Here is a 14,570-nt window from a genome sequence, read left to right as displayed (position 1 = left end):
TTACTGAAATTGTCCTTATTTACAGAAGATTCCTGTTCCTGTTCAATCTGATGCTGTATGCATGTTTATATGCATGTGATGATTGTGATGATCCATTGCTGTTATCTCAGTAAAATGTCAAGACTTGAATTAACACTGAACAGAATATATATGAGTCCAATAGGGACCATATGTACTGTGTAAGAGCTGATTTAACACATTTTCACAATGATGTTCTATCTCAAAACAATTATGTAAAATAGGTGCTAGATTATATTACAGCAGGTACATGTACAAGAAAAGCACTCGTTAAAATGAATGACTTTTATTCATGCATTTGAAGGGTACATATTTACATATACAGTAAGCCCATAATGTTTGAGACAAAGGCATATTCTTGATTTGGCTCTACTCCATAATTTTAGAATTGTAGTCAAACAATTCACCTATGGTTAATGTGCTGATTGTCAGCTATTATTAAATGGTTTTATGCTTCTTAGTTTCAGCATGTAGAAATGATAGCACTTTTTATACATAGCCCCACCCCCATTTCAGGGCACCATAATGTTTGGGACAAATGGCTTTACAGGTGTTTCTGATTAGTCAAATGTGTTCAATTGCCAATGAAAGTCTACAAAGCCATTATGAGGCTGAGAAATAAACAAGCAAAAAACCATCCAGACCCAAGGCGCGACTTGGCAAACTATATTTTTTGGTTGATTTTACGCACTCATATATGGAAGTTGGTTGAAAATAGACACTTCATGCTACAATCATGATAACAGCAATGACTGTGCTGTGAAGTTTAGGTAGCAAACAACAAGGCTGAATCTTTTTGACGTAGTTAAAAAGGATTCGCTTGGTTTGGCAGCATGCCCCATATCTAACTAGAGAAAAATGGCACTTGGCCATTTAATACATACATGCAGTGAGTTGAGGAAGGATTGGGTACTTCTACAAGCATTTAAAAAAAGCTCACTTCAGGGGGTAATAATGGGGGGGGGGGGGGGGGGGGGGGGCGGGTAATATTTATGACACCAATATCACTTTCTTTGTGGTGAGCAATCATGAAATTCACCCACCTAAGCTATTGTTGGACGTAACCCAAACCCCGGTTATAATCTACAGTTTAACTACTTTAACTAAGCTACTGTAACTACCTTGAGAACAACACATTTTTAAATAAATGTTAGTTAGGCTAATGGGTCATCTACCAACATATAAACCATTAATAGGTCTACTGTTTGTACAGTCTCAACAAAAAACATATTCAACTTTCAAAAATGTCATGTTACACATGAAAAGCACTGTCTATAAGTAATAAATTATAAGTAATTATGTAGTAAAAAAAAAAACTGCTCACACAAATGAATGCACATTCTAATGCTACCCAATGTTTCCTAAATTATTTCGGGTAACTTAGCCCTGTGTTTTATATCTTGCCACCTGAACTATGTATCACATCAGAGAGTCAAATAACAAAAATTGCCTCAAGGAAGAAGTCAACATTTAAATGGATATTTTAAACAGTTGATGAAAACTTACACTCCAGAAAGGATATGTTTATACATTAACGTACAAGTTCCTGTATATTTTCTACTTAAATTAAATACTGATTTTAGAATATATACTGTACATAGATAAATAAATAGACAGAATAGCCTACTTCGTTATCCCCATGGGGACATTATTATAGGAACATTTACATATGCTACTTTTCCCAATTTCACCAGGTGGATTCACATGAAACTGGGAACTTAGATAGAGGGTACCTCTCAACAATCCCTGACCAAATTTGGTGTCCATTTTGTGCCGAATGGTGGCGCTATAAAAATCTTTTGAATGTCCAATAATTAAAAACGGATTAAAAGTCCGGCTCCAGTTGACTTGGGAACTGAAGCTAATGTCAGCCCCCCTTCTGACAAAAAAATTGCTTTAAGGACCCATTAGCCTACCATTATGGATTTACCACCATTTAAATAAATAAATAAATAAATAAGCACTTACAATGTATCTCCTCCTAGATGGCTTGTCAAATTTACATGAAATTTTGCATACGTCATCAACAGACTGAACCGTCTAAACAAAACCTTGTGGTTGTAGGAAGCCAATTAACTTGTATGTGGGCATGGTTTACTGCAAAAAGTTCAGAGTTTGTTGAAACGTGAAAAAATTATTCACACCATAAATCATGACAGCAGTCGTTAAAAAATGACAAATTAAAAGGCATGGAGGTGCTGCAAATATATATTTTTTAAATAGTTATTTTAACAGATATCCAAACGTGACTAATTGCAACATGCATCCTGTTGTTTTTTTTCATGGCTATGCATGGAAAAATGTGGTCACTCATTCACTCACGGACGACCTGAGAGGGACATTTGGTGGGATGCAAGCGCAGGTGGTGCTTTGTTTAGTAGGATGCATGCGCAGGTGCATCTCCCAAAATCACTACTTCGAACGGCACAAGATTTTTAAGCACAGCTTTATCGCCTAACGTTACTTTAGCTAACCCTAACATGTTAGCGTTTCGTCTAATTTAGTTAACCTACTTAGCGCGTACCACCGAAACAGATGTATGGACAACAATGGAGGACAACAAATAACGTTCCAGAGGTGAGGACATGCCATAACTAGCTAGCTATATAGTTAGCCAAGTTTTACTCATGACACTTTGTACAGGTGCGCCGTGGGTCTGGACGGTTTCGTGCTTATTTTATTTTTCCTTCATAATCCAGTCAAAATAAAGTATTGATTTGCATTTTAAAGTTCCAAAATTCTGCAGGCTGTTCAAGGGTGAAATGCAAGGTTTGGATTTTTTTTTTTTCTGTGGCAGGTAGATACAAATTTCTACTAGACATATTTTTATAAGATTTTTCTGCAGCCACTTCTGAAAACCATGCAGAAAACATTACAATTACAAACAAAGACTTTAGAATTCAAATAAGAAACTCCTATATAAAATGGATCAGTTCATTTTAGGCTTGTTTTTTTTAGCTGCGACTGCAGTTCTATAGCTCTGTCTGTCGGTCGGTCGGTTGGTCCACAAAAGTGTCCCACCCCGTAGCGGCCACAGTTTTCGCCCCAGGAGGCTGAAATTTGGTATGGAGGTTGGTCATGACCGCAGGTAGAGCTGAATAACTTTCAGGCTGATTGACAAAGAGGGGGCGTGGCGATGGGCATGGCATATCACAAAAAGGCGCATAACTCCCGAGTGGATTCACAGATTTGCACAAGATTTTGTGGAAAGGCTGGCCATGAGCCAAAGAGATCATGTGTTTGTGTGAGGGTGTGTGCGTGGATGCATGCACACATGGATGCATGTGCGTGTGCGGTCGCAGCTATTACAGATTCGTGCTTGTTTTTTCGAAGACGCTTGAAAAATGGGAATTCAGGGGTTACGTTTTGTTTTTTCATGCTTGTTTATCAATCTACGTTACCTAGTTTTTTCACATTAGTTAGTATTGTTCAATGGCACTAGCTATTGTATTAATTTAGCTCGTGTTCATAAGGTCAAACATGGCCAACCCTCGTCAGACCCCTGTGATAAAGCCTCTTCATTGAATTTTAAAGCCTAAATCAACATTTTTCCTGTATAAATAACCTGTTCCTCATCAATAAATCAGTGAATAACTGTTTTTCTACTTCACAGGCAGGAGAGACTGTATTTCTTCCACTCAGTCTGACTACAAAACATGCATCATAATTGTTTTTTTCTTGTAATAGATGTCTGGTGCACGTTTGTGTGTGGTGCACACTTTTATTATGGCTTCTAATTTCACAACTGAAGGGTTAAAAGAGACACATAAGACAATTTTTGTATCCTGATGGTGTACCTCTTCTATAAAAATGGCTATTTTTTTTTACTTTTTCTAATGTTAAGGCCAGGAAAAGTCATCAACATTTAAATTCAATGCACTGCATGCATTATTTGCGTTTTAATGCTGTAACACAAAAATGTCATGTCACCAGTAACATTTCAGGATGAAAACTATAACATTCAGTAACTCTTCATTCTTGAATAAACTTCCATACAACTGCAACAAATTGATAAAAAGTGCTTGACCCCATAATTGCTGTTTGCAGCTATATTTTTTAATTTATTTTTCTCTTTCCCATCCATTAATGCTTGGTAGTGCTCAGTAATATTCAATATTCAGACAATATGCTTAGGCTATATTCTTCTCAATTAATTTATGTCCTGCTTGTAGGGTACTGCCATTTGGATATGTAGTTAAGTATCTAAAAACTATTGCACAACCTTAGAATAATTGTTTTCATATTATGTGATATACTGTAGCCTGCTTATGTGGTATGTACTTATGTGATAATTTAGTAGACTTTGAGAAGTAGGCTACATAATCTTTTTAAACTTATTACCAATTCACACTAAAAATACCTAGAGTACTTAAACAATATTTGTGGGTGGCAGCCAAAGTGTTTTGCATCGCACTCACCTTATTGGCAATTAAGGAAGAATAAACCTCCCGTAAATGTTGATGTATTAATATAAATGTACGGTCACTTTGCTATTTAATTTACTTAACGTATGCACATAGATTCTACCAAAACGAAAACAAAATGTTTTTATATTGCATTAATAATACCTCGTTTGAGCATACATCATGCAAAAAATGTCAATTCATTAATTTCATGAAATTAATTAACCCTTGTGTTATTAACATTCTGTATACTCCCCTTGTCCTAAGGGTCAAAAATGACCCACCTTCACTAAACCCCTAAAATAAAGCAGCTTAATTAAATTTTAAACCCCTATCTATTTTGCATGAAGAAACAACCTGTCATTCATCACACACTTTGTGAATATCTGGGGTTTCCCTCTTCACAGTAGAGAAAGACTGCATTTAATCAGTGGACACCACTTGTTTTTATTACAACACACCTGACATAATTGTTTTCTTTACTAAAGTACACGTTTATTATTATTATTATTATTGCTAAAGGTACTGCATAGGTGTAAACATTACTTTTTTAGCATGAGATAGCACTTGTAGCCTAAGAAAGTAGCAGAAATGTGCAGAAAGTAGTTTTGAATGCATTTTATTGAAGGGAAACAATAACAGTCTTGAACAACTTTTTTGGCAACATAGTGATATATTCTTATATACTGTACAATGAGGAATTCAACTACAAAATACTAGTCTTCTCCCATTTTTTGAACCATTGCCTCCCACCCACAAGGTGTATAAACAACAACAATAAATAAGAATAAAATAAGATAATAGATACAAAACAAAAACGTGAAGAACATAAATCAATCAACTCTAATTAGCACATGTAGGACAGTACGCAAGTGTGTGTGCATGGACTTTGCAGATGCAGTGTACATAGCATAGCTCACAGAGGCAGTTTAGTGTACATAGCATAGCTCATAGAGGCAGTTTAGCGTACATAGCATAGCTCATAGAGGCAGTGCAGTGTACATACCATAGCAGGTAGAGGCAGTGGTGAGTGGCGAAGGCGAACCCTTTTGCCTTAAGTCAGTCAGCAGTTGTAATTAGCCCATGGGGGGTACTGGTGTCTCCCCATAATGTGGCCTGTCAAAGCAAGGCAGGGCCCTATCTCTCTCTGAGAGCTACAGCGCAACTGCCTCTGCTGAACACTGTACAACTGTGTGTGTGCATGCGTGGGTGCGCGTATGTGTGTGCATGTCTGAGTGTGCGTGTGTGTGTGTGTGTCTTTGTGGTTTTTGTGGTGTGTAAATTATTTTATAACTGCCGGGTCAAAAATTACCCTAAGACAATCTTTGTACCCTGGTGGTGTACAGCTTTCATGGAAATTTGAACAAAGGCAATGTTTCATTTTTTCTAATGTTGGGGTCACACAAAGTCATCACATTTCAAGTTGAAAAAAGATCCTTTAGGGGGTTTTCTCTGCTGTTAAACATAGTGGCGGGGTAATTTGTGACCCCTAAGACAACACAAGGATTAAGGTAATTCATTTAACGTTTTTTTTTCTTTAACGTCTTTCTTTACAGTACCGGTTTTTGTGGTGTGTAAATGATTTTATAACTGCCGGGTCAAAAATTACCCTAAGACAATCTTTGTACCCTGGTGGTGTACAGCTTTCATGGAAATTTGAACAAAGGCAATGTTTCATTTTTTCTAATGTTGGGGTCACACAAAGTCATCACATTTCAAGTTGAAAAAAGATCATTTAGGGGGTTTTCTCTGCTGTTAAACATAGTGGCGGAGTAATTTGTGACCCCTAAGACAACACAAGGATTAAGGTAATTCATTTAACGTTTTTTTTTTTCTTTAACGTCTTTCTTTACAGGACCGGGATGCCACAGCCTATGCAAACTAAAATGTTAATTTAATATATGAATTGCATAAAAATGGCAAATGTGCCAATATTCAAACTTAAATGTTTAATTGAGATTGACGATGCTTTTTCTTTACCTTCGTAGTACTAACGCTGCCGAAAGTGAAAATAATTAATGCTGTTTGTATTAAATTTCCTTTTGGTGCCGCTCCAACTATGCCAATGATGTAGGCCTAATTGCAAACTGCCGCGCGTAGGCGGGGTCACCCAATTGATATTTGTTCCGTCAATCTGACTGTAATGTAATATTGTATTTTATGTCTGTTGGTTAATAAAAAAAGTTAGTGGGTTGGACAGCAACCCAAATATGTCTACAATATTTATCAGTCACTGCTTCCTGCCCCAGCAACAAATGAGGTTCGCCCCGAAATTTTAAAATTTTATCCAATAAAAACGTGTTATTCATGAAACAAATTGTTACGATTGGCTTTAGTATGCGTCACTCTAAAATGTCTGCATTTCGCCCAGACCCAATAACTTTAAGGGTTCACCTTATAGCCATGGTCTATTGGATGAAGACTGTCGCTCTGCGCAGTAGCAGTTTTCTCTGAATGGGTGCTCCAGTTTTTAGCCATCATCTCCGCCCTGCGGATATAGATAGGCTTGTGTTGGCAGTGTGGGAGGCCATGTTGAGGCTGGTTACAAAGCCGTGGCCAATGCTGCCCTTAAAGGGGTAATAGAGACTTGGTTTTTGCTGGGAGATATTTTCGATTTCGCTGAAAGACTGGGGTTGTCTGGGACTGAAGACCCCATTAGCTGAGGTAGCAATGAGAAAGGTAGAGAGGTTTCGAAGGAGCGACGGAGCAGAGGAGTAATAGAGCGAAAACTTGCTAGCTAGTTCAGGCATAGTGGAACCTTGCGTGTGTTCACGCAGTGTCACCTGTCAACATCGTCAGATTGTTAGCTATCGTTAGCTCACTGAATCTGTAGCTAGATACATCGTGAACTAGCTAGTTTGCTAGTTCTAGCAAACTCCTATGACGTACTTCATTTCCTGTGTTTAAAGGGCATTTTATTTGTGTAGTTAGCTGTTATTAATGCAGTGCATCATATACATTAGCTAGCTATGCTGACAAAATTCATCTTTCGAGTCTTTTCTGATTAGCTTTATTTCTTTAGAATTATGATTGTAACTACATTAGTAGCTGGTGGGCTGCATTGTAGAAGCGTGCAAATTATTTGCTTGATTAGGTTTACGTAACATCTCCCACTTAACCTAGTTAGTTGAACATTCTAACTGAAGAGGAACCCTGGCGACCATAACTTTAGACCAAGAGGAGAAGGAGCTAGGAGCCATGGCATGGGTACTGAAGATGGATGACGCAGCCATCGAATCTGGGCTTGTGCATGACTTCGATGCCAGTCTGTCAGGAATTGGGCAGGAGCTCGGGGCTGGTGCCTACAGCATGAGGTTAGGATGATTGTTGTCATATAACTTCGATATGCAATTGCAGCGTTTTTCTATATGCGATATGGTAACGTGTAGTTACGCATTTCGACCATGCAAAATAGCGTTGTCTTTCATAAGAATAGTTAATCTGGCTGTTGGCTGTAGCTGGCTATCTTACTTCGTGTTCTCATTGTGGTTGCTAAGCTAGTTGGCAAGTCGGCTGCAAACCAAGTCTTCCTCAAAGTGAAGATCATAGGACTGGTCTTAGAATTCCGTCACTGCGGAGTTTCGCGTTCCTCGGGACATGGTGTAACTTCTGGTCAAACCGAAAGCATGGTCGTAACAATTTAATGTGGGATTAATATTTAATCAGTACTGTGTACAGTTGCATCTTCAGAATGTCTTATTGTTACTGCCGCAACGTTTATTATGAAGCACATTGATATTTGTTTTTTTTTTTCATGCTTCTGAGTTTTTTTCTGTTGGTAGAATTGGGGCGCATCCTCTAAGGAAAGCTATTGTTTTTCTGTTAAATGCACATTTTAAAATAAACGTGTGTCAATTTGAATGCATACTGCATGTTACAAAATATTGCGGGATTAGTCATAAAGCCTGTTACCATTGTGCTCGTTGGCGCAACGTTTCACCAGTTTACTGATCCCCATGCTGCCCGCAATATGTATTCCAAATGGGCATCCAATGAGCTCTGCCATTACTGAAACCTTTTATTCGATTCTGCTTAGCCGTGTAACAAAATGCCTTCAACTTAAGAAAGTAATGTTGTAACGGTACAAATTACTGTGCACTGACAAGCCATTTAAAGTATAGTTCCTATTTACTCAAGAGCTTACAGGGTACACACAAAAGGATTGCGTGTAATGCCCCTGCTTTTTAGGCTGATAATAGAGGCTATTATGAAAACTGCAAACACACTGATCTGATTTTTTCTACATATCTTCATACAGTCTCAGATCCAACACCTCACTTTCTTTTTCCCTGACTAAAACTAAGTTAAGGTTTAGGATCAGAACTTTCCAGTCAGCTGTTGCTGCACACTAGAACAAACGAATAGTGAATAGTTCTGAAAATTGAGTACTTGTAGAGCTGCCAATTTTCTTCCAAATTTTTTTAACCACTTCATATAACTATTATCATCGATTTTCTCATTACCTTGCTCTGTGCTCCCTGCCTGCTTAATGTTCTATATGGTGTTATTTGTATGTACTGAATCTTTGAAGTGTTTTACTGCTTATAGCCTGAGTGTATTTACTGAGCCACTTGGTCACGTCATTGTTGTAAAAGTGTTCTCAATCAAGATTGTGCCCCCTACCCCAAAGCCATTTATGCAGCTGGCTACATTTTTCCTTTGTGTGTGTTTCTTTGGAACAGGAAATCACGTCTGATATAAAGCAGTACATATCTTTAAAAAAAAATTAATGGAAACTCTCCCTAGCCATTTGGTGTTTATTTAAACCTTTATCTGAAGGGGGATGTTTTGTTTTTGTGTAGTGCATTGAACATGGGTGGGTAAGTCTATTTCCTTAGCTGTCTAACCCCTCCCTGACCCTTTATAACCTGCATGACTCTGCGTAGGAGGATATGTTCATGCTGCACAGAGTTGTCTTCATTGAGGGCTCCTCCAGAGTTCTGATCCATGTGAAATGGATGCACAGTAAGGGTCTGATGCTGGGGAAAATGAATGCAGCTTCACATTAATTGTCCAATACAGATTGAAATGGGTACAGATTCCCACTAAGGGACCAATCCTTCTAGAAATTGGTTCAAACTGACTCTAAGCCTTGCAGCTTCCTTGTCATTGGTAAAAAGACATCACATGATCACATGGAAGCTGTGCGTGCTTGCTGCTAATTGGCTGTCTTATCAACACCCAATAGATATCAATGGTCATGTTTCTTACCTGGAAGCATTTCACGTGGGATCTGAAGTTTTTGGGTGTTTACTCCAGCATCAGGTAGAATGAAAGAAAAAAGACAGGCAATATACCACATGGTGGCGATGATCATTATTGTACTCAAAAAACGATTTAGGTTAGTTTTTTTAATCATTGTGCTAGCCCAGTCCTACACTAGCGGTGATGGATGCAGACTCTCAGTAAGTTTGTAAGGATGGATGCTGATCCTGATCCCACCTGTCAGTGGTTGGAGAGGCGTGATTAGTAGCGGGCATATATTGGTGCTCTGTCTCAGGCCCGGTGCATTCACGCCATTCAGTGATGGATGCTGACCTGTGTATGGCAGTATAGAATGCTCAGACACAACACCTGGGGGTGGGCAAGTCACCTAGCAGCAAGCGTAACTTAGGTTACTTGGAAACACTGTCCCCATTGGAACCAAAGAACAGGCTGTCTGTGGTCACGGTGGAATAAACATCGTAAGCGTTTTTGACTGTAAAAAGCAGAAAAGGGCACACTTGCTGAGATGGGGGTTACAAGCCTGGTGTAGATTGGTCTACATGCGATTACACTCTCAACTCTCAGGCCAGTAAAGAAACCAGAAATGACATTTAAAAATGTCTAAATATTCAAATTTAAGCCCTATTTTCTCATGAGATTAATTACAGGAGGTCGCTGGAACCAGAATGTTTGAAAAACGCGTAATATTTAGGCTATGTTCTGCGGCTTTGTTCTTTCTATAGCGCTGAGGGTATGAGTGTAATTTGGTCGTTTGTGTTAGCCCCTCAGTCGTGCGTTGTAATCCCTAGAGTCTGTGTTCCTCCCTGTTTGCTGTGTTCTCTCTGTTCAATGGCTGAGCGGAGGAGTTTACAGTGCCTGTGCACTCTGAGTCATCAGCCGGTGCTGCTGGAGCTTCAATGGAGCGGGCAGCACTCTGTTCATCACACCTGTTGGGTATTTTAGGAACTCTTTCAAACTGAACTACTGGAGCTTGCCTGGGCATGTTTTTTTAATCAAAGTAATGAGTAGCCTATGCCTGTCTGTCCATGAGGCAAATACTGCATTGTGCATTGTTTTGATTTAAACATATCCAAAGGATTGTTTCTCAGCAGTCAGTAGGTTCTACAGTTCTTCAGGTTTGGTTTTATGCAGGGTTTCCAGGATCATTAGGTATCTAAACTTCTGCACAGTCTGGAAGTATTGCTCTCAGGTCACTGAATTGCCAGTATTAGTGGCTTTGAGGACAGGACAGGTTAGGGACACTTTGTTTGAATTTGTGAGATCGCAAGATTACATTTTTACTTAATGTAGCCTACATAATGACGAGTAGGCTATACCAAGGGTCACTACTTTTTCTGCAGCAGTTTTCTCGCATGCATTTATGTTATCACTCATGAGGTCAGTAGAGCCTGCATGTGTTAGACAATTATCTCATTACACCTCCCCACACATCCATAATGATAAGTCAGTTACTACTTAATGATTGACAGCAGTGCTCCCACACGTGCTGCTTTCATTGTAATTATTAGAACCGCAGGCTTGTAGCAGTACCATATTTGTTAGTGTTGTGCCTTAGCATTGTTTTCCCTACATAGACTCATCTGTGGCACACACAATATCAGCGCGGCCATCACAAAATAAAAAGTCGGCCAATAATGGGATATATTTATGAGGAGTGTGCTTGGAGACGCACAGTCTTCACAGATCAGTGGCCGTAGCAATCCACAATATCTGCAAGGCAACAAAAGTTAACTTTATCTCCACTGATAAAGAAAAGGTTTATCTCCCCACCCTTCCCCCTCATGACCACATTTACATGCACACCATATTCCAAATAATGACCCTTATTCTGGTTCTGGTCCTATTCCGATTACTCAGTTTACATGCGTCATGAAAAGAAAAACCCAGTCTTACTCGCGTATGCATGGTTAGCAGAATATTTTGTTTGTATTCTTCGGACGGTGCTAAAGGACACCGTCATCTTAGTAATCATTCCATGTGGATGCTGTGTTTAAAATTTGCTGGGTGTGAACAGTTCGTATTGTTTTGCGTTAGAGGGCTATAAATGTTAAAACAAATTTTTAATGATTAATTTATTAAATGCGTTGAACTTCTAAAACATAATTGCAGATCTGTCCTGATTTCCCATCTACCATCCTAGAGGCCTGTATGACCAGATTCCCGTCTCCCATCCTGTAGGGCTCTTTGACCAGATTCGCATCTCCCATCCTATAGGCCTGTATGACCACATTCCCATCTCCCATCCTATAGGCCTGCATGACCACATTCCCATCTCCCATCCTGTAGGGCTCTTTGACCAGATTCCCATCTCCCGTCCTATTGGCCTGTATGACCAGATTTCCCATCTCCCATCCTATAGGCCTGTATGACCAGATTCCCATCTCCCATCCTATAGGCCTGTATGACCAGATTCCCATCTCCCATCCTATAGGCTTGTATGACCAGATTTCCCATCTCCCATCCTATAGGCCTGTATGACCAGATTTCCATCTCCCATCCTATAGGCCTATATGACCAGATTCCCGTCTCCCATCCTATAGGGCTCTTTGACCAGATTCCCATCTCCCATCCTATTGGCCTGTATGACCAGATTCCCATCTCCCATCCTATAGGCCTGTATGGCCAGATTCCCGTCTCCCATCCTGTAGGGCTCTTTGACCAGATTCCCATCTCCCATCCTATAGGCCTGTATGACCACATTCCCATCTCCCATCCTATAGGCCTGTATGACCAGATTCCCGTCTCTCATCCTGTGGGGCTCTTTGACCAGATTCCCATCTCCCGTCCTATTGGCCTGTATGACCAGATTTCCCATCTCCCATCCTATAGGCCTGTATGTCCAGATTTCTCATCTCCCATCCTATAGGCCTGAATGACCAGATTCCCATCTATCATCATCTGTTTAACAATTTTACTGTAATTAATAATTGTAATCAAAATGATTTGCATGAGTTAATGTGTTAATGTTGACAGCCCTACTTAAAATGCACTGCTTTCTGGGTATTTTATCTGTGCATACTTTGTTCTGTGGTTCGAATGAACTCAGCATCTTTCATTTTGTTTGCTGCAGCCTTAAAAAAATCGCTGTTTTGATTTTTTCTCTCCAATCCATGTATTGCACAACGTTTAGCTAATTCCTTTAATACTTAAAATTAAGACTTCTGTCTCCTTGTCGGTCCAGAAGGTGAGGGTCGTGCTTACCTCGTCAATTTTATAGTAAACTAGCTGGTTGACATCAACAGACACCTTGCAAAGGCATGCAGAGACCGTTATAAATGGGAAAAGGTGTTCACATGGTCTTCACTTTCGGGTTATTATTGGCATATGCAACTTATGTTACTTGGAATATGGGCTTTTCTTTCCTAACCAAGTTTTTGTTTTTGGAATAAGGTATTAACATGGGCTGTATCTTAACTGGAATATTCAGAATAAGATGGGAATTATGATGTGCATGTAAATGTGGACAATGAAATAGATTAAAACGGAATGAAATGGAAATTAAATCAAAATTTCAGGTTTAATCTTTGTGATAGAATTTTATCATGGTCAGTTTTATTTAACAGTATCATCTGTCATTGCTTGACAATTCTTAGTGTAAACCTTTCCACAAGAAAAGGCTTGGCATCAACAGACAAGTATTGTTTTGCTTTTTATGCAATATTTTGGAAATATTTTCTTATTACTCCAAGAAGCCCCAAAACATTGCAGTGTTTTTTTGTGCAAAACATTTGTTATTTCAAATTTTGGAAGAACATTTCTTGTAAAATGCTGGAATAAATTCCAGGGGGAGTTTAGTCAGGTTAAGTGAGCAGACTTGCTTGGGATCTAAAATCCAAACGTTCTCAAGGAATTTGTGGGCTAGTTGAAAGAAGCGACTTCCTTTGGAGTGCATCCGGGTTGCAGTACCCTTTCCTCTACATCCTCGCTGAATGTTTTGACACTTTAGCTATTTATTGTTTCGAGTGCACTGTGCATCTGTTGAGAAATTGTTTGGTACTAATTTAAAATCTTCATTTTTTAAAGGAGAGGAGGCAGTTCACCTTTGCATTCATTGAGGCAGGTTCAGGCTGAAAAGAGAGAGGGTACCATATAGAGGGTCACGCTGGGGATCCGGCCCCCTTTCCGCATTTGGAGAATCGCATATGGCCAAGAGTTGGCTGCTCTGTGAGCTCTGCCACACATCTCACCATAATAATTTTAGTGTGTTCAGTCTTAATCTTATGTCATGTAGTCTGATTTCTCTAGTCCCCTTTCTGGACCTTTTGCAATGTTCCACGATTAATGTGAGCTGTCTCCCTAAACCCTTGTCACACAATAGGTACTTTAATCTCAGAAAGTAGTGACTAAAATCTAAAAAAGTATGCACCAAATATCCTTCTTTCATAGTACTTTTATTTGTGGAAAGTGCAAGGAAAATCTGAAACTTCAAGGGAATGATGTTGCCAAATTTACATGAACTGTCCAGCTATTAGCCTATCTCCTGCTATGGAGCCACAGTTCTGAAAAGCGTTTGTGTTGTTATGGAAACAATACCATTGGAAATAACTTTCATTGCTATGGAGATGGGACCACTGGAAAATATTCTCATTGGTATGGAGATGCAATCACTGAAAATGGTTATGAACCAATGAACCCATTGCCATTGAGTTGCAATCACTGGAAAGAGTCCATGCGACTGTGGATTACAGAGATCAGACCACTGAAAAGGGTTCATGTTGCTGTTGATGTATGTAGACCAGACCCCTGTTGCTATGGAGATGAGACCACTGAAAAGGGTTCATGTTGCTGTTGATGTTGCCAAGGAGATTAGACCACTAGAAGGGATTCCTGTTGCCGTGGTGTTCAGACCCCTGAGAGGGTCAAGCTGATATGGCACTGAAACCCCTGGACAAGGTTCAAATCCATTTCTTGTATTCTGCAGAA

General features: G+C 39.4%; 1 protein-coding gene across 2 annotated transcripts in view; it reads left to right on the top strand.

Annotated features, from left to right (window-relative positions):
• The first annotated feature begins 6,842 nt into the window (after positions 1 to 6,842).
• Positions 6,843 to 14,570, top strand: part of LOC118234153 (upstream-binding protein 1-like) — a 45,220-nt gene continuing 37,492 nt past the window's right edge. The window contains exon 1 of one of the 2 annotated variants that reach the window (XM_035430549.1): positions 6,843 to 7,735. In XM_035430549.1, the coding sequence (XP_035286440.1) occupies positions 7,620 to 7,735 (116 nt within the window). In that variant the 5' untranslated portion in view covers positions 6,843 to 7,619. The remainder of the gene's footprint in view (positions 7,736 to 14,570) is intronic. The other variant, XM_035430538.1, reaches the window with a different exon arrangement.

The sequence above is a fragment of the Anguilla anguilla genome, chromosome 1, assembly GCF_013347855.1.
Source record: "Anguilla anguilla isolate fAngAng1 chromosome 1, fAngAng1.pri, whole genome shotgun sequence".
NCBI classification, from domain to species: domain Eukaryota; kingdom Metazoa; phylum Chordata; class Actinopteri; order Anguilliformes; family Anguillidae; genus Anguilla; species Anguilla anguilla.
Note: the sequence above shows the minus strand (reverse complement) of the source record. Positions and strands in the feature narration are given on the sequence as shown.